Source organism: Drosophila pseudoobscura, chromosome 2, assembly GCF_009870125.1.
Source record: "Drosophila pseudoobscura strain MV-25-SWS-2005 chromosome 2, UCI_Dpse_MV25, whole genome shotgun sequence".
Lineage (NCBI taxonomy): Eukaryota > Metazoa > Arthropoda > Insecta > Diptera > Drosophilidae > Drosophila > Drosophila pseudoobscura.
The window spans coordinates 26,654,659-26,668,368 of record NC_046679.1 but is presented as its reverse complement, the minus strand read 5'-3'; the positions used below and the strand labels follow the sequence as shown (position 1 = coordinate 26,668,368).

General features: G+C 49.3%; 3 protein-coding genes across 4 annotated transcripts; all 3 read right to left on the bottom strand.

Moving 5' to 3' along the window:
- Positions 1-47: 47 nt before the first annotated feature.
- On the bottom strand, positions 48-1,615 carry LOC4802849 (uncharacterized). The gene is made up of 4 exons (XM_001359647.4): positions 1,349-1,615; positions 796-1,283; positions 377-743; positions 48-305 (listed from the first exon to the last, which is right to left on the bottom strand). The coding sequence occupies exons 1-4, from the start codon at positions 1,560-1,562 to the stop codon at positions 100-102; spliced, it is 1,275 nt and encodes a 424-aa protein (XP_001359684.3). The 5' UTR covers positions 1,563-1,615; the 3' UTR covers positions 48-99.
- Positions 1,616-1,716: 101 nt separating this feature from the next.
- Positions 1,717-3,684, bottom strand: LOC4802846 (uncharacterized). The gene is made up of 4 exons (XM_001359645.4): positions 3,119-3,684; positions 2,593-3,059; positions 2,173-2,530; positions 1,717-2,109 (listed from the first exon to the last, which is right to left on the bottom strand). The coding sequence occupies exons 1-4, from the start codon at positions 3,288-3,290 to the stop codon at positions 1,940-1,942; spliced, it is 1,167 nt and encodes a 388-aa protein (XP_001359682.3). The 5' UTR covers positions 3,291-3,684; the 3' UTR covers positions 1,717-1,939.
- Positions 3,685-9,746: 6,062 nt separating this feature from the next.
- Fer3 (48 related 3) lies at positions 9,747-11,900 on the bottom strand. Of its 2 annotated transcripts, XM_001359644.4 has the most exons (3): positions 10,973-11,900; positions 10,425-10,916; positions 9,747-10,350 (listed from the first exon to the last, which is right to left on the bottom strand). In XM_001359644.4, exons 2-3 carry the CDS (start codon positions 10,564-10,566, stop codon positions 9,875-9,877), a joined length of 618 nt encoding a protein of 205 aa, XP_001359681.1. In that variant the 5' UTR covers positions 10,567-10,916; positions 10,973-11,900; the 3' UTR covers positions 9,747-9,874. The 2 variants fall into 2 exon arrangements, with proteins under 2 accessions (XP_001359681.1, XP_033232460.1); XM_033376569.1 differs by having other exon boundaries at positions 10,425-11,900.
- Between the last annotated feature and the right edge of the window lie 1,810 nt (positions 11,901-13,710).

Below are 13,710 nucleotides of genomic sequence, written 5' to 3'. Positions count from 1 at the left end.
TGAGTTTCCGCTCAAAGTGCAGACGGAGTCGGAAATGATTTCTATTGTATTGTTTATATTTGGTTTATTCCCGTAATTCTTACATCTGTGAACAGAAATCTAGGATGTGTTGACCACCTCGAAGGCGCCTCGACTGTGGGCCCAAGGGAGGATTTCCTTAAGGTGTCTCTCGATGCGCGAGTTGTGGAATAGGCTGTTTCTGAAGTGGTCGCCGGATCCCTCCTTGTCCATTAGGGCGTCCATGTTGGCATGCTCGCTGGCATCGATAAGGACGATTGGCAGGAGAAGCGTTACCACCGGGAAAACTAATAAAACAGACGCACGTAAGGTAAAATCTTGTTAGTGGAACCGAACAAAGCAATCCTCTGGTACTTACTCCAGTCCCCGTAAAGGAAAATCGATTGATGCAGGCTCTTGAGCTTCGGCAGGCTCTTGGGGTACTTCAGCAGTGTCAGGTTTTCGGTGAGTCTCTCGTGGTAGTAGTGGATGAAGTAGTCGAACTTTTGTATCTTTAGGTCGCCGTTGACGGAGGAAAGGATCATGTAGAGCAGGTCCTGGGCGGGGGAGCAGTACCGACTCATCTGCAGATCTACGAAATACGTTTCGCTCAGCCGACCCTCGTCGTCGTATTGGAACATGAAGTTGTTGCACCAGGCATCGCCATGGTTGAGCACACGGAACTCGTTCTCTATCTGGGGTGCGTACGCCTGGAACATGTCTTCTGTCGCTCGGCTGTAGGTTTCCTGTAAAGGCCCCAATTAGCATATCGGAATGAGAATCGGAAAATCTATTTACAATTGTCTTCTGCAGGTGCGTGGCATCAAAGAGGGGCAGCGATTCGACCAACGTCTTGGTTTGCTGTTCCCGCAACTCTTTGAAGTTATCCTCTGTGCCGCACAGATTCCGGTTGTAAATCTCTGGATACGGTCCCTTAAGTTCGAATCGCACTGCCGAAGCGGCATGGAACTGGGCCAACTTCTCGAGGGCCGCCTTGGTGTGCACCATATCGAAGCCATCCTGACGCTTCACATTCCTGAAGCCACGCTGGCCCAGATCCTCCAGGACAATGAGATCCTCGTCCAGCTGCTTCGAGTGCTGGTAGTAGCGCGGCCCAAAGGTAACTTCCTTGTCGGCCTCCCGATACATCCGCTCGAAATCTGGCAAGTAATTGGCATACGAGTTGCTCTCCTTCTCGAACACCTTCCAAGTGGCAACGAAAGCCCGTGTGCTGGCAGTATTTGGCAGCACCTTGGCCATATAAGAGGTGCTCTTCAGAGAGCCATCTGGTGCAAAAGGCCTTCCGTTAACAAACAGTTAATCATCGATCAAATGCAAATATACCACGTACCATTCAGCTCTAGGGTGATATTGGCACGCAGCAAGAGGGTTGTGTAGTTCTCTCCCTTGCCGCCAGTTGGCTCCACCCTAAACTCCCTGATGCTCTTCAGATCCTCAAAGTCGCGTTCTAGAAACTCCACAAACAACTCCCGATCCAGCCATTCCGGTACCTGCTGCTGCTCCTGTTCCTGCTCCCCAGCTGTGCTCCCGTTTGCCTTAACCATTGTTCTCGACTGGCTCTCGTCTCGACTCTCGGTCAACGTCTGATGGCAGACGCCTTTTATTTGTAGATCGAGCACGAGTTTGTCAACAAATAAAGCTTTTTGGATCGAGCTTTTGCGCGATTGCGTCGTTAGATTAAATTTTTTGCATGTATTTGGGGGGGGGGACCTGTTTGGTAAGATTTCTAGCAACTATTGAGTGCAATGATTGCGCAGTATTTGAATCCATCCCATTCTAGCACGCGACAGCAGATTCTTCCCCCCCATTGTGCCTGTTCACTATTAGGTGGGTGTTTTATTTGCTCTTATCTGTTCCCAAACATTATTGAATGTCACAATGAGCCCCCACCTCCACCTCTCTCTCTCTCTCTCTTGGGTGTTTATTCTTCTTCGAAGTAGCCACGATCCTCCAGCCATGGCAGAAGCTCCCTTATCTGCTCCGAATAGACTGGATTCCTGAACAGCTCGACTATGTCATCGTCAACGTGCTCGTCACCGCTGCCAAAGGGAGAGAGAACGAGCGGCAGAATCTCCGTGGCCACCTCGAAGGCTAAGGTAAAAGCGAGATACGAGTTTTAGATACAGTTGGGGGTTCAACGGAGGCCCGACCTACCCCAGTGACCGTACTTCAGCAGATCCAGTTGCAGGTCGGTGAGGGTGGGCTGCCTGCCGCGGTACTTGAGCAGGCCAAGATTGGCTATTAGCTGATCGTGGTAGAACTTCAGGTAGCCATCGAAGTGAAGGGATTTCGGACTGGCGGGTGCCGTCAGAAGCAGGCTGAAGAGGTCATACGCGGCTGGCCCGTATTTGGCGGCCTGAAAGTCGATGAACAGAGAGTCCTTAACGTGCCCAAAGGCATCAGTGCTGTTGAGTATATTGTTGGGCAAACAGGACCCAACCAGGATGACGTTGAAAGAGTTCCTAGTGTCTGAATGGTCGATGGTTCCTCCAACGTACCTCTGGAACGCTTTCTGTGCCGAAGGGGAGAGCGTTGCTTAACAATGGTAAGGGTATCCATTAGTCGATCACTCACCACCTTGTCTTCGTACTCTCTCGCGTTATGCGTTCGCAGGCTCTCATGGAATCGAAGTTGAAGCAAGCTCTTGAGCTCCCCTGCCGCACCGGCCACGAGCTTTGGCAGCTCTCTTTTCTTATCGGAACCCGTCTGTATATAGCGCACCGTGGCCGCATGATAAGCCGCTAGTTTCGATAGAACTGCCTCCATGGCGGGTCTTTCCAGGCCCTTGGGCGTGTTGGCCACACTGTAGCCCCTTGGTTGGGCGTAGTCCAAGAGCAGGCACCGGGTCTTCCGTGTCCTGAGGAACGGGACGCTGAACCGAATGTCCTGGCCCTCAGCCTTGTAAAGACCTTCCAGAGCGGGCAGAATGTTCTCGTACATCTGAAGCTCCATCGAGAAGTCCCCTTCAATGGGGAACCTCCTTCCGCTGGGCGACATGTGAGGGGACTTCACCAAGAAGCTCAGACAACGTTTCTTGCTGCCTGTGGACACTTTTGAGTAGTGGAAATGGAGCTCATGTACTTTCCAGTGACACTCTTACCCGCACACTCTATTTGGAGCTGGACACTGTACGTAGGTCGCACCAAATTCTGTTCCCACTTGCCCCGAATGCTCTGGATACTCCTGAAGTCGGCCATTTCCTGCTTGAGCAGACTCTGCAGCTCCTGCTGGTCCAGCCAGGCCGGCCAGGTCTCAGAGATGGGATTCGACATGCTGTTCAGTAGGAGTTCTGGCTGCTAACTGTGGCCCCTGATCGTGTACGAGTATTGCTTTCAATTGCAAAGCAAAAAACACACGAATTGAATCGACGATAAGCATCCAGATAGTGGAATTTATGTACGATGTTTATTGATTTCCAGTTCATCATAGATAAGTCCTAGTATGTGCTACACTACTTAGAAAATGACAGAATGGCAGCAGGAAAAAGTGGGAAGGGTGTATGGTTCTGCTCTGAAAACATCTGGTAAATCTGATGTCCACACTCCCATCTATCATGACCTAATATATATTCGCCACTGCCCTAATTACGCCCTGCCAAAAAAGAGTCGAAAAATTGCGAAAAACTGTCAGATATTGCAGCAAAATTAAATGAATTCGTCATACCCATTGACATTGAGGGGGTCCCATCCCGAATCCGGTGTGGGTGGCAAGGCAACTCCCGAAGCTGACACCTTGGAAGGGAAGCTAAGCAATATTGCGGCTGCCCGACCTTCTGGTAAAGCGGAGGGGGTTGACTTGCCGTCGACAAGTGCCCAAGCCAGACGATACTCATATGCCGAAAAGAGGAGTGCAGGGCACATACTCCGTCGGCAACACGCCAGCAGTGAAGCCAGCCCATCAGCCGAATGGCTGAAGAAGGTGGAATGGGCTTCGGCCGTACTTCCGGAGTTCACCTTAGAACAGAAAAAGGTGGCTCCCCAAGCCAAGAGGCAGCGCTCGCAGGAGACACCGGGACCGGTAGCAAAGCGCTCCAGAGTGCTGCCAAATGTCTCCTTTGCGCAGATTGCCAAGGAGAGGACGCTAATTGGTGTCCTCGACAAAGGCAGCGCAGAGGGGAGAATCCCAAGGAGTCAGTGGAAGTGGGTGGAAGCGGCATTGGCCGACCGCTGCTTCGAACTCCTCGACAAAGACCCTGGACCTCCGCCAGTCTGCAAGGACATGGGGTGGTTCCAGGGCAATGTAAAGATAATTGCCTGCGAAGACGAGCGCTCTGTGAAGCTGTACAAAGCGGCGGTAGCGCAGGTCGGCGAGGTGTATGCTGGGGCGAAACTCGTCGCAGTCGACTGGAGCGAGGTGCCCAGCAGACCAAGGGCCAGAATTTGGGTGCCGGCTACCTTTAAGGAGCCAGAACGCATCCTCAAGATGTTGCAGAGGTGCAACCCAGGACTACCAACCTCCGATTGGAAGGTAGCCAAAGTTGAGACGACACAAGGGCCGACTAACCAGGCAGTTCTCGTTCTCAATAAAGAGTCGCTGGCCCCGATAGAGGCAGCAAAAGGAGAGCTCAACTTCGGCTTCAGCTCGGTCACCATCAAGGTGTACAAATCGGACGCGGCGGCCGCGGCGCTTCCTGTCGTCAACCCAGACGTGCAGGATGTCGTTGCGGAGATCGAAGCGCCTGACGACGAGCTGGACCAGACCAGGAAGGCTTCTCCTCAGATACGGAATTGATGCTCGACTTCGAGTCAATGTGCCGAGAGAGAGTCTCAGACGACTCGGACGCGGACATCACGGTGGTGGAGAATCTTGAAGATGGTCCTAAGGGTCCTTCAAATAAATCTCCACCACTGTAAAGCAGCATCGGCTGCTCTCATACTCCGCCTAGACGCAAGCGGAGCCGACGTAGTCCTGATCCAGGAGCCTTGGGTGGTAGGAGGCAAGGTCTGTGGATTGGGGACGAGGGAATACAAGATCATTGTATCCCAAAATGAAGGTAAAATCCGTACCTGCATACTTGCTAGAAAGCACCTAAATATCTTTCTGCTCCACAATTATAGCGATGGAGATAACACGGCGGCAAGCCTAGAACTAGGAGGTCATCATCTCAGGCTGGTGGCATCCTATATGGCCCACGAGGAGGATGATCCTCCGAGCGACCTTGTTCGCAAAATAGCCAGCGACAGCGAAAGGACGGACAAAGACCTACTTATAGGTTGCGATGCCAACGCCCACCACACCCAATGGGGGAGTTCGGACACGAATGTAAGGGGTGAGTCACTGTTCAGCTTCATCCTGAACTCAAATTTATTCATATGCAATCGGGGTAATGACCCCACTTTTATAATTAAAAATCGGCAGGAGGTCATTGACCTCACGCTAGTGTCAAGCAAACTGCTGGACACAATCAAGAGCTGGAGAGTCCTAGGAGACCACTCCTTCTCGGACCACAGGTATATCGAGACGATATTATCCTTCGATATTCCCAAACCAACAGACTATATCAACCCCAGAAAAGCCAACTGGGAAAAATATAGCACAACGCTGGAGGAGCTACTCCCTCCTAACGCCCCTACCTGCCCGAACACTGAAGACAACCTAAACCGTCTTGTGTACAGGTTTACGGATGCGTGCAACAAAGCCTTCAAGGCAGCATGTCCCTCTACCAGACCAAGGGGAAAAAAGAAACCCCCCTGGTGGTCCAAGCAACTAGACACCCTTCGTAGAACTTGCAGGACTCTATTCAACAGAGCCACAAGAACTAAGGAGGATACTCACTGGGCAGACTATAAAACCAGTCTAGCACTATACAAAAAGGAAACGAGGAAGGCTAAAAGAGCCTCCTGGCAAAAATTTTGCTCCGAAATCGAGGAAACCTCGGAGGCCGCAAGACTCCGGAAAGTTCTCTCAAAAACCACCCCCTCGGTAGGGTACCTCAAAAAGAATGATGGCACGTGGACCAACTCTAGTGAGGAGTCCCTGCACATTTTGCTCGACACGCACTTTCCCGGATGCACATCCACCGAGCCGTCTCACCTCCCAAGAGAGGGATCGGTAGAATCGATGGACCATATCCTTACAAAACGGAACATAAGTTGGGCAGTAAACAGCTTCAACCCGTTTAAATCGCCAGGCCCGGACCAGGTAATCCCGGCCCAGCTTCAGAGGGCCGGGGAGACGGCCATCAACTGGCTACATAGTATCTTCAGGAAGATACTGGCGGTATGTACAATACCGCAAGCGTGGCTTAAGGCTAGGATAGTTTTCATCCCTAAAGCAGGCAAAGCCTCACACTCAACCCCAAAAGACTTTAGACCAATCAGTTTATCGTCTTTCCTACTCAAAACCTTTGAGAGACTTATCGGGTTACAATTACGGACCACCATAAGTCCCCAGCTGTACTCAAGTGCGCAGCATGCCTACCGGAAAGGAAAATCCACGGAAACGGCACTTCACGAAGTGATCTCGAGTGTAGAAAAATCACTGCATCTCAAAGAATACTCACTAATAGCTTTTCTCGATATCGAGGGAGCCTTCAACAACGTCACACCGGGCGCCATTACAGAAGCCCTGACTGACCTGGGGGTGGACCGTCACTTGGTGATGCTCATTGATCAATTGCTCATACGCAGGACGGTGACATCATCGATGGGATCGTCCACCCAGTCAAGGTATGTCAACAGAGGAACCCCGCAAGGGGGAGTTCTGTCTCCTCTTCTATGGAACATTGCAGTCAATAAGATTCTTTGCGACCTGGAAGAGGGGGGCTGTAAAGTAGTGGCATACGCGGATGACGTTGCAATTATCTTTGCGGGGAAATACCCCCAAACACTATGCGACCTAATGACCGCAAAGCTTGCTCGATTGTCCCAATGGACAGAATCGCGCGGATTGGGACTAAATCCCTCGAAAACGGAACTAGTGTTATTCACAAAAAAATACAAGGTCCCGCCCCTCAACCCACCAACACTAAACGGATACAGGCTCTCCTTCAGCGACAGTGCCAGTTACTTAGGGTTGGTAATTGACAAAAAGCTTAGCTGGAACCTGAATGTCAAGGATAGAGTGAGGAAGGCAACGACAGCACTCTATACTTGCAAAAAAGCTATCGGCCTAAAGTGGGGCATGAACCCAAGCATAGTCCGATGGATATATCTGGCAATAGTCAGACCTATAATACTCTACGGAGTTACTGTCTGGTGGCCTGCCCTAGCGAAAAGGACAATAACCAATCAGCTGGGCAAGGTTCAGCGAACAGCCGCCCTCTGCATCAGTGGAGCTCTTCGAACTACACCAAATGATGCGCTAAACGCCATGTTATGCCTTCAGAGCCTTGACTTTGCAGGAAAGGAGCGGGCAGAAATGGCAGCAATACGTCTTAGGGACTCTGAACAATGGGTACCCCAGAACATAGGTCACTCATCTATACTAAACAAAAACAACAAGGTCCCAGCAAGAACGGACTATCAAGTTCCAATGGAGCACACGGAGACTCCATTCAGCATAATCATCCCTCATAGAGACGATTGGCTCGAGGGACCCCCCGGCCCAGACGGGGCCATAAGCATCTTCACGGATGGCTCAAAACTGGACGGCAGGGTTGGAGGAGGAATCTACTCTGAACAACTTAACATAAGGCAATCCTTCAGGCTTCCGGATCACTGTAGCGTCTTCCAAGCGGAAGTTACAGCAATCAGGGAGGCTCTGTACTGCCTTCATACGGTTACCACCACGGCAACCAATCTAAACATCTACAGCGACAGCCAAGCTGCGATCAGATCACTTAACGCGATCTCCTCGAACTCGGCTACTGTGGCGAAGTGCCGCAGATCTCTTCACGAGATGGCTCAGCAATTTGCTATCAGCCTTATATGGGTTCCGGGTCACCGGGATATCGAGGGCAACTGCATAGCGGACGAGCTGGCCAGATCTGGCACTACAACCCCCCTTCTCCAAGATAAGGAGGATATTTGTATGCCTATGGCCACCTGCAAGCTCATCATAAAAGAGCAGTACACGCTACTGATAGACAACAAGTGGCAAACAGGGCCACGTTGTCGCACAGCTCGGCAAACATGGCCGACCATAGACAAGAAGCGCACCTCAGAGCTCTGCAAACTAGGCAGGGAAAGGTGCAGCGCAGTCATACGTTCCCTCACAGGACACTGGCTAGTAGGCACCCACGCAAACAGGCTGGGTGCCCCATACAATGATTTCTGCCGCAGCTGCAGAGACGAGGACGAGGAGGAAACAGTGGAACACCTGTTCTGTTCCTGTCCAGCTCTCAGCAGAAGGAGGCTGCATTACTTGGGCTCTGCCTTTCTGAACGACATCTCGGAGATGTCCACGCTATGTCCCAGAAAGATCGTCAACTTTATAAGGGCATCTGGATGGGACAACTGTTGACATGAAGTCTCATCTGCAGGGAGGGAATGATCCCAAACGGTATCACAACGGGCCGAAACCGGCCTATGTGTGCTGGGCTCCGAGCGAGCTTGGCGGCCGTCTCTACCTAACCTAACCTAACCTACCCATTGACAGACATACAAGCAGATAAGCAGGGATGCACGGATGCAGGGATGCACGGATGCAGGGATGCAGGAATCTATAACCTGATTTACTATGGGAATAACTTAATATGGCACACGCGGCGTGTCGTTAAGACCGTGGAATGAGATGATGAGATATCATTGTTAGTATTGTAGGCGGACCTAAACAAATTCATACAGTAGTACCGTATTTTATGAAGTTTTCCCACACCACAGGTATCGAAAAGACAGATTTTGTAGCTGATTTCCCGATTTCCTGATGCGCTAATCGGCGACACGTGAGGCCACTTCATAGGTGAAGGGATGCGGTAAGCCACCCCCCACCCTCTCGACAGGATATGGATATGCAGATGGAGACGGATATGGACTTAATACGGCATGAAGTGTCACAAATTCATCAAAACATATTGTACAGACCAAACGACCAAAACAACAGGGGAACAGGGAGCGACGCGACCCTTTCTTTGTTGGGCAGGAGTCAACCGTCTACCGTCAACCCTCCTCGCTGGCTGATGTCCTTGCAATATCCGTTCAGAATTAATTTGCTGGCCCTGGCCGAGGGACGCTAATCTGTTGAAAATGGGCGTTGAACGCAAAAATTCCTTGCTATTTAGCCAGCAGCCAAGGCCTGCGTTGCACGGGGAATCCCTCAAGTGTTACACTTGTTTGGGTTTTAGGGGTTGTTCCAATTGACTTTGAATCGCACCCTCCCCTCTCCAGTGTCTGCCTCAATTTATTAATAATAATTTCACGCTTTGTTTGCCTTGTCAAATTTTGTATTGTATAATAGTTTTCTTTCTTTTTTGGGGGGGGGGCCCGTGGCCCATGTACGCAATGTGACTTCATTGAGGACATGTGTCTGGTGTACCCAGCAGCTGGAAGGATTCGCACGCAAATCATGGCATCGTGGCATCGCGGTATCGCGGCAGGGCATGAAATTGTTCGAAACAAGTGCGAGGCTTACTGCCAGCCTTTAATATTGGCTATTTAAAGGGATTATCAGGTGTACTTCTGGACATGTTGGTGGTGTACAATATTTGATTTTTAAGTAACCGAATTTCGGGTTGAAAGCCAACTGGTTGATTGGCTTTTGATGAGACGATTACTAAAAACTCGACTACAGTCCATTTGATCGTAGTTCCTTGTGGTTATTCGATTACTATTAAACATCAAACACTTGGATGGGGTGTTCTAATTTTATTTGTTATCACTCACAAAAAGGATTGTGGATGTGCACTTAATCATCTTGTATTCTTTTCAAAAGCAAAAGCTTAACATTTTCTAGTCCGCGGTGATCTACAATGCGAGTCCTATGTCAGGCTGTGGCTGTAGGGAGAGGCAAAGTCTCGATGATATGCCGCCGCTGGGTGCAGGTGATGGGGGGGGTGCATCGAAGGTGGGGCTGCCTGGTGGTGTCCGTTCATGCCGGGATAGACATCAGAACGGGACTTCGAGTGGGAGTGGGAGTGTGAGTGGGAGTTCGAGGGCGTGCCACTGAGCAGCTCGGCCATGAATCCGATGTAGGTGATGGCCAGGCGCAGCGTCTCTATGCGGGAGAGACGCTTTTCATAGGCGAAGGTGGGCACCTTGCGACGGAGCTTGTCGAAGGCCTCGTTCAGGTTGAACATGCGACGGCGCTCGCGAATATTGGCGGCTCGTCTCTGGGCCATGGAGGCCACCCGGCGACGGGTCTTCTTGGAGGAGGAGCTGGAGGATCCGTTGGACCGGCCATGTGTGCTGGGACGTTGGGGAACCAGGGGGGCTACCTGAGAGCGTTGCCAGAGTGCTGCAAGGATTGCGGATTCGATTCCGATTTATTCAAGCCAAGATCTATTGAGATTTCTTTGCCGGAGTACTTACACAGATCGGTGCATGGGAAGCCAGCGATGAGCTCTTGGTAGGGCACTATGGGCGGAGGTGGAGGCGCCTCCTGGCCCCATAGGGGCTGGAACGGCACGTCCGGCATGTAAGTGGGCTGATCGCTGGGGTGGGGGTGCTGCATGGCTGTGCGATTTGATATCTGCTGTAATTGGAAGACCTTGGGTCTGTTCTGCTTGGAAGACTGTGTTGCAATAACTTCTGATTGTCCTTTCTGCCTCTGAAATCAGCTCGGCCCGGGTCGCGTCCGGGTCTCTGCTCTGCTCTGCTTATTGGATTTTTCACCCGCAACATCTGCGAGGAGGAAGCCATTTTGGATTGGCAACAGATTGCGGCATTTGGATTGGTCTAGCTGCCCCGGGGGTGTTTACGATGTTTTCCAATAGGAAAATATCCTTGTGCCGTAGTGTTTCCTTCCCTTCGAGGGTGGGTGGTGTGGCAGTCAGTTTTTGTCAGTCAGGGTTGTTGTCTCCGCTACGGAGATACTTTTGTCACGGTGCTTTCGTTGAACAAAAAACCGTTGAACTTACTTTACATGTAAGATGCAGAGTATACATGCATTTGTATATGTATACTACATGTCGAATTTCGGGCAGAAGAAGAATGTCCAATTTATCTTGAAAGAAAGAGATAGAGCTCTTCATGGCAGACTAGAAGAGTTTGGTTGCAACAGATTCAACGGTGGCCCTCTTATTTTAACGCTTTTGCTCGCACACTCTACGGTTTTCATTTTAACTTCTCTGGGGAGAATTAGGGACAGCAAGACAGTCGTAAGATTCATCTTCGGTCGAAGCGATTACGAGGAGGATGACAATAGTTGGCCGGTAGGGTTAGACGATAATATACAAACTTTCCCACCGTCTACTTGATATGTTTCGGGTATTTATCCAATTCGGTATGCCATGCTTCTAATGTGGTGCATCCGTAAAATTGATTTGTTGGTAAAACCAAACTAGAAATTTAAAAAACTTTGTTCTGTTCAAGATGAACCTTGGCCCAAGGTATAAATCTATTTTGCATTTTCACGGGCTATCGTTACAATAAATAACGTCTTTGACAAATATCTGACCCTTCATTTTCTACACCCGCCGTCGCAGTTGCATCCGATAATATTGCACTTGCCATAGCCGCAATAGGGAGTTGGTTTAGTTCCATCTGCGCATTTTCCATTTCGATGGCGGCAACAAGAACCGTCTGATCCTCTTCTTCTACACCCGCCATTGCAGTTGCATCCGAACATATTGCACCTGCCAACGCCGCAATAAGGACTCCCTAAAAGTCCATCTGAGCAAGGTGGTCTGCAGCATTCGGACGTGACTTCTCCGAGGAGAACTAGGAACAGCAAAACAGAAAACGTGAAGTTCATCTTCGGGCGGAGAATATGAGGGTGACAATGGTTGGCCGGTAGGGTTAGACGATAATGGTCTACTGGATGTGTTTCGGGTATTTATACCCGATACTCAAACTGAGTATTGGGGTATATTAGATTTGTGGTGAAAATGGTGTGTAACGTCCAGAACGAATCGTTTCCGACCCCATAAAGTATATTTATTCTTGATCAGCATCAATAGCCGAGTCCATTGAGCCCTGTCCGTCCCTATCAGCGCCTAGTGCTCAAAGACTACAAGAGCTAGAGCAACGACATTTTATATCCGGACTTCTCTGATATGTCACTGTTACAAATTTATTTCAAAACATTACCCAGCCCACTTCCGCCCCCACAAAGGGCGAAAATCTGTGGCATCCACAATTTCAAAGATACGAGAAAATAGAAAACGCAGAATCGTAGAGGAAGACTATATCTTCTAGAGTGCAAAATCTGAACCAGATCGTACAATTAATATAGCCAGAATCAAGAAAACAATTTCATTCTTTCTCGCTCTGTCTCTCTCTAACACACAGGTTTCATGGTCGGTTTTGCCTATTGCAAAATATGAGTTCAACGATCTCAGAGACTTTAAAAGCTAGAGCAACCAAATTTTGGTATCCACACTCCTGTGATATCGGACCATGACCGTTTCGTGTCCAAATTTCGCCACACCCCCTTCCGCCCCCGCAAAGGACGTAAATCTTCGGCATCCACAAATCTCAGAGACTATTAAGGCTAGAGTTACCAAATTTGGTATCCACACTCCTCTTAGATCTCACTATAAAACGTATATCTCAAAATTTCGCCCAAAAAGGACGAACATCTGTGGTATCCACAATATTGAACATAAAGAATGACCATTTCTATCAGATTTCCGAATCTGAATCAGATCGGATAATGTTTATATCCAAAAGGAACAAATCAATTTGCAGTCGCTACGCAGCGCTACACGTTCAGACACGTTTTCTGTCTCTCCCGCACGTCGCTCAATGTTGCCATACTGACAATGTATCGGCTATAAATGTAGAGCTGCGGTCGCCGCAGCAACTCACAACGTTCCCCCTCGCTTTCTAATTTGGTGGTGGTGTATCCGTGAAATTGATTTGTTGGAATATTATATATTGTATTATACATATATTATATTTTATACGTAATAGGTAATGCACTGTTTTCTATTCCGCTACATCTGTCTCTCTCTCTCTCTCTCTTAAGCTGTTATAGTCTCCGAGGTCTATTTCGACTCGGCTGTTGTTGCTGATCAAGAATATGTATACTTAATGGGGTTAGACACACCCACTTTCAGCACAATCTCACAAATCTAATATACCCCCATAATCTTTGAGTATCGGGTACAATAATACTGTCGGTAGAGTTTGAAGAAATTTCTTCCTTGAAAACAATTGAAGTGGCCCGTGTGACACCAGCAATGCAGCCCTCCTAACGCCCCACCGAACGATCTACAAATTTCTAAGACCCAGGAGGCATGCATCTATCTGTTGCATGCATCTGTTTTTGTTTACATGCAAGACGTTCCTCTTCTCGGCATTCAGCTGCTGCTCTCCCGCTGAATGGTTATGCAGTGCGCCAGCGCGGATAAACTCGCCGGCATCCCGACATCCCGGCATCCCGCCTCGGAGCATTCGGATGATTCTTGTGACGATTCAAAGAGACAGGACGACAGATGTCTTGCCCTTACAAAATATGCCACATTCAAGTGGTTCTAACTTGGCCACAACTAATCTGTTATTGGTAGAAATAAACATATACCATGGCAGTAAATAAACTTCAAATAAAGCGAATAAAAAGGGGAACAAAAATCACAAATCACAAATCACAAATGACATCTTTTGTTATCTTTTTACAGCCCCAAAAACAGGGTTTTTGCTGTATTTATTTAGT

What these genes read in the sequence shown, in the direction of transcription:
- LOC4802849 (XM_001359647.4), bottom strand. Translation starts at nt 1,562, where the DNA reads ATGGTTAAGGCAAACGGGAGCACAGCTGGGGAGCAGGAACAGGAGCAG. An exon ending in TATCACCCTAGAGCTGAATG is followed by an intron (nt 1,284 to 1,348) that starts GTACGTGGTATA and finishes CTTTTGCACCAG; the next exon opens with ATGGCTCTCTGAAGAGCACC. An exon ending in TTTCCTTTACGGGGACTGGA is followed by an intron (nt 306 to 376) that starts GTAAGTACCAGA and finishes CTGTTTTATTAG; the next exon opens with TTTTCCCGGTGGTAACGCTT.
- LOC4802846 (XM_001359645.4), bottom strand. Translation starts at nt 3,290, where the DNA reads ATGTCGAATCCCATCTCTGAGACCTGGCCGGCCTGGCTGGACCAGCAG. An exon ending in GAGAGTACGAAGACAAGGTG is followed by an intron (nt 2,531 to 2,592) that starts GTGAGTGATCGA and finishes CCTTCGGCACAG; the next exon opens with AAAGCGTTCCAGAGGTACGT. An exon ending in GCTGAAGTACGGTCACTGGG is followed by an intron (nt 2,110 to 2,172) that starts GTAGGTCGGGCC and finishes CTTTTACCTTAG; the next exon opens with CCTTCGAGGTGGCCACGGAG.
- Fer3 (XM_033376569.1), bottom strand. Translation starts at nt 10,566, where the DNA reads ATGCAGCACCCCCACCCCAGCGATCAGCCCACTTACATGCCGGACGTG. An exon ending in CTTCCCATGCACCGATCTGT is followed by an intron (nt 10,351 to 10,424) that starts GTAAGTACTCCG and finishes CAATCCTTGCAG; the next exon opens with CACTCTGGCAACGCTCTCAG.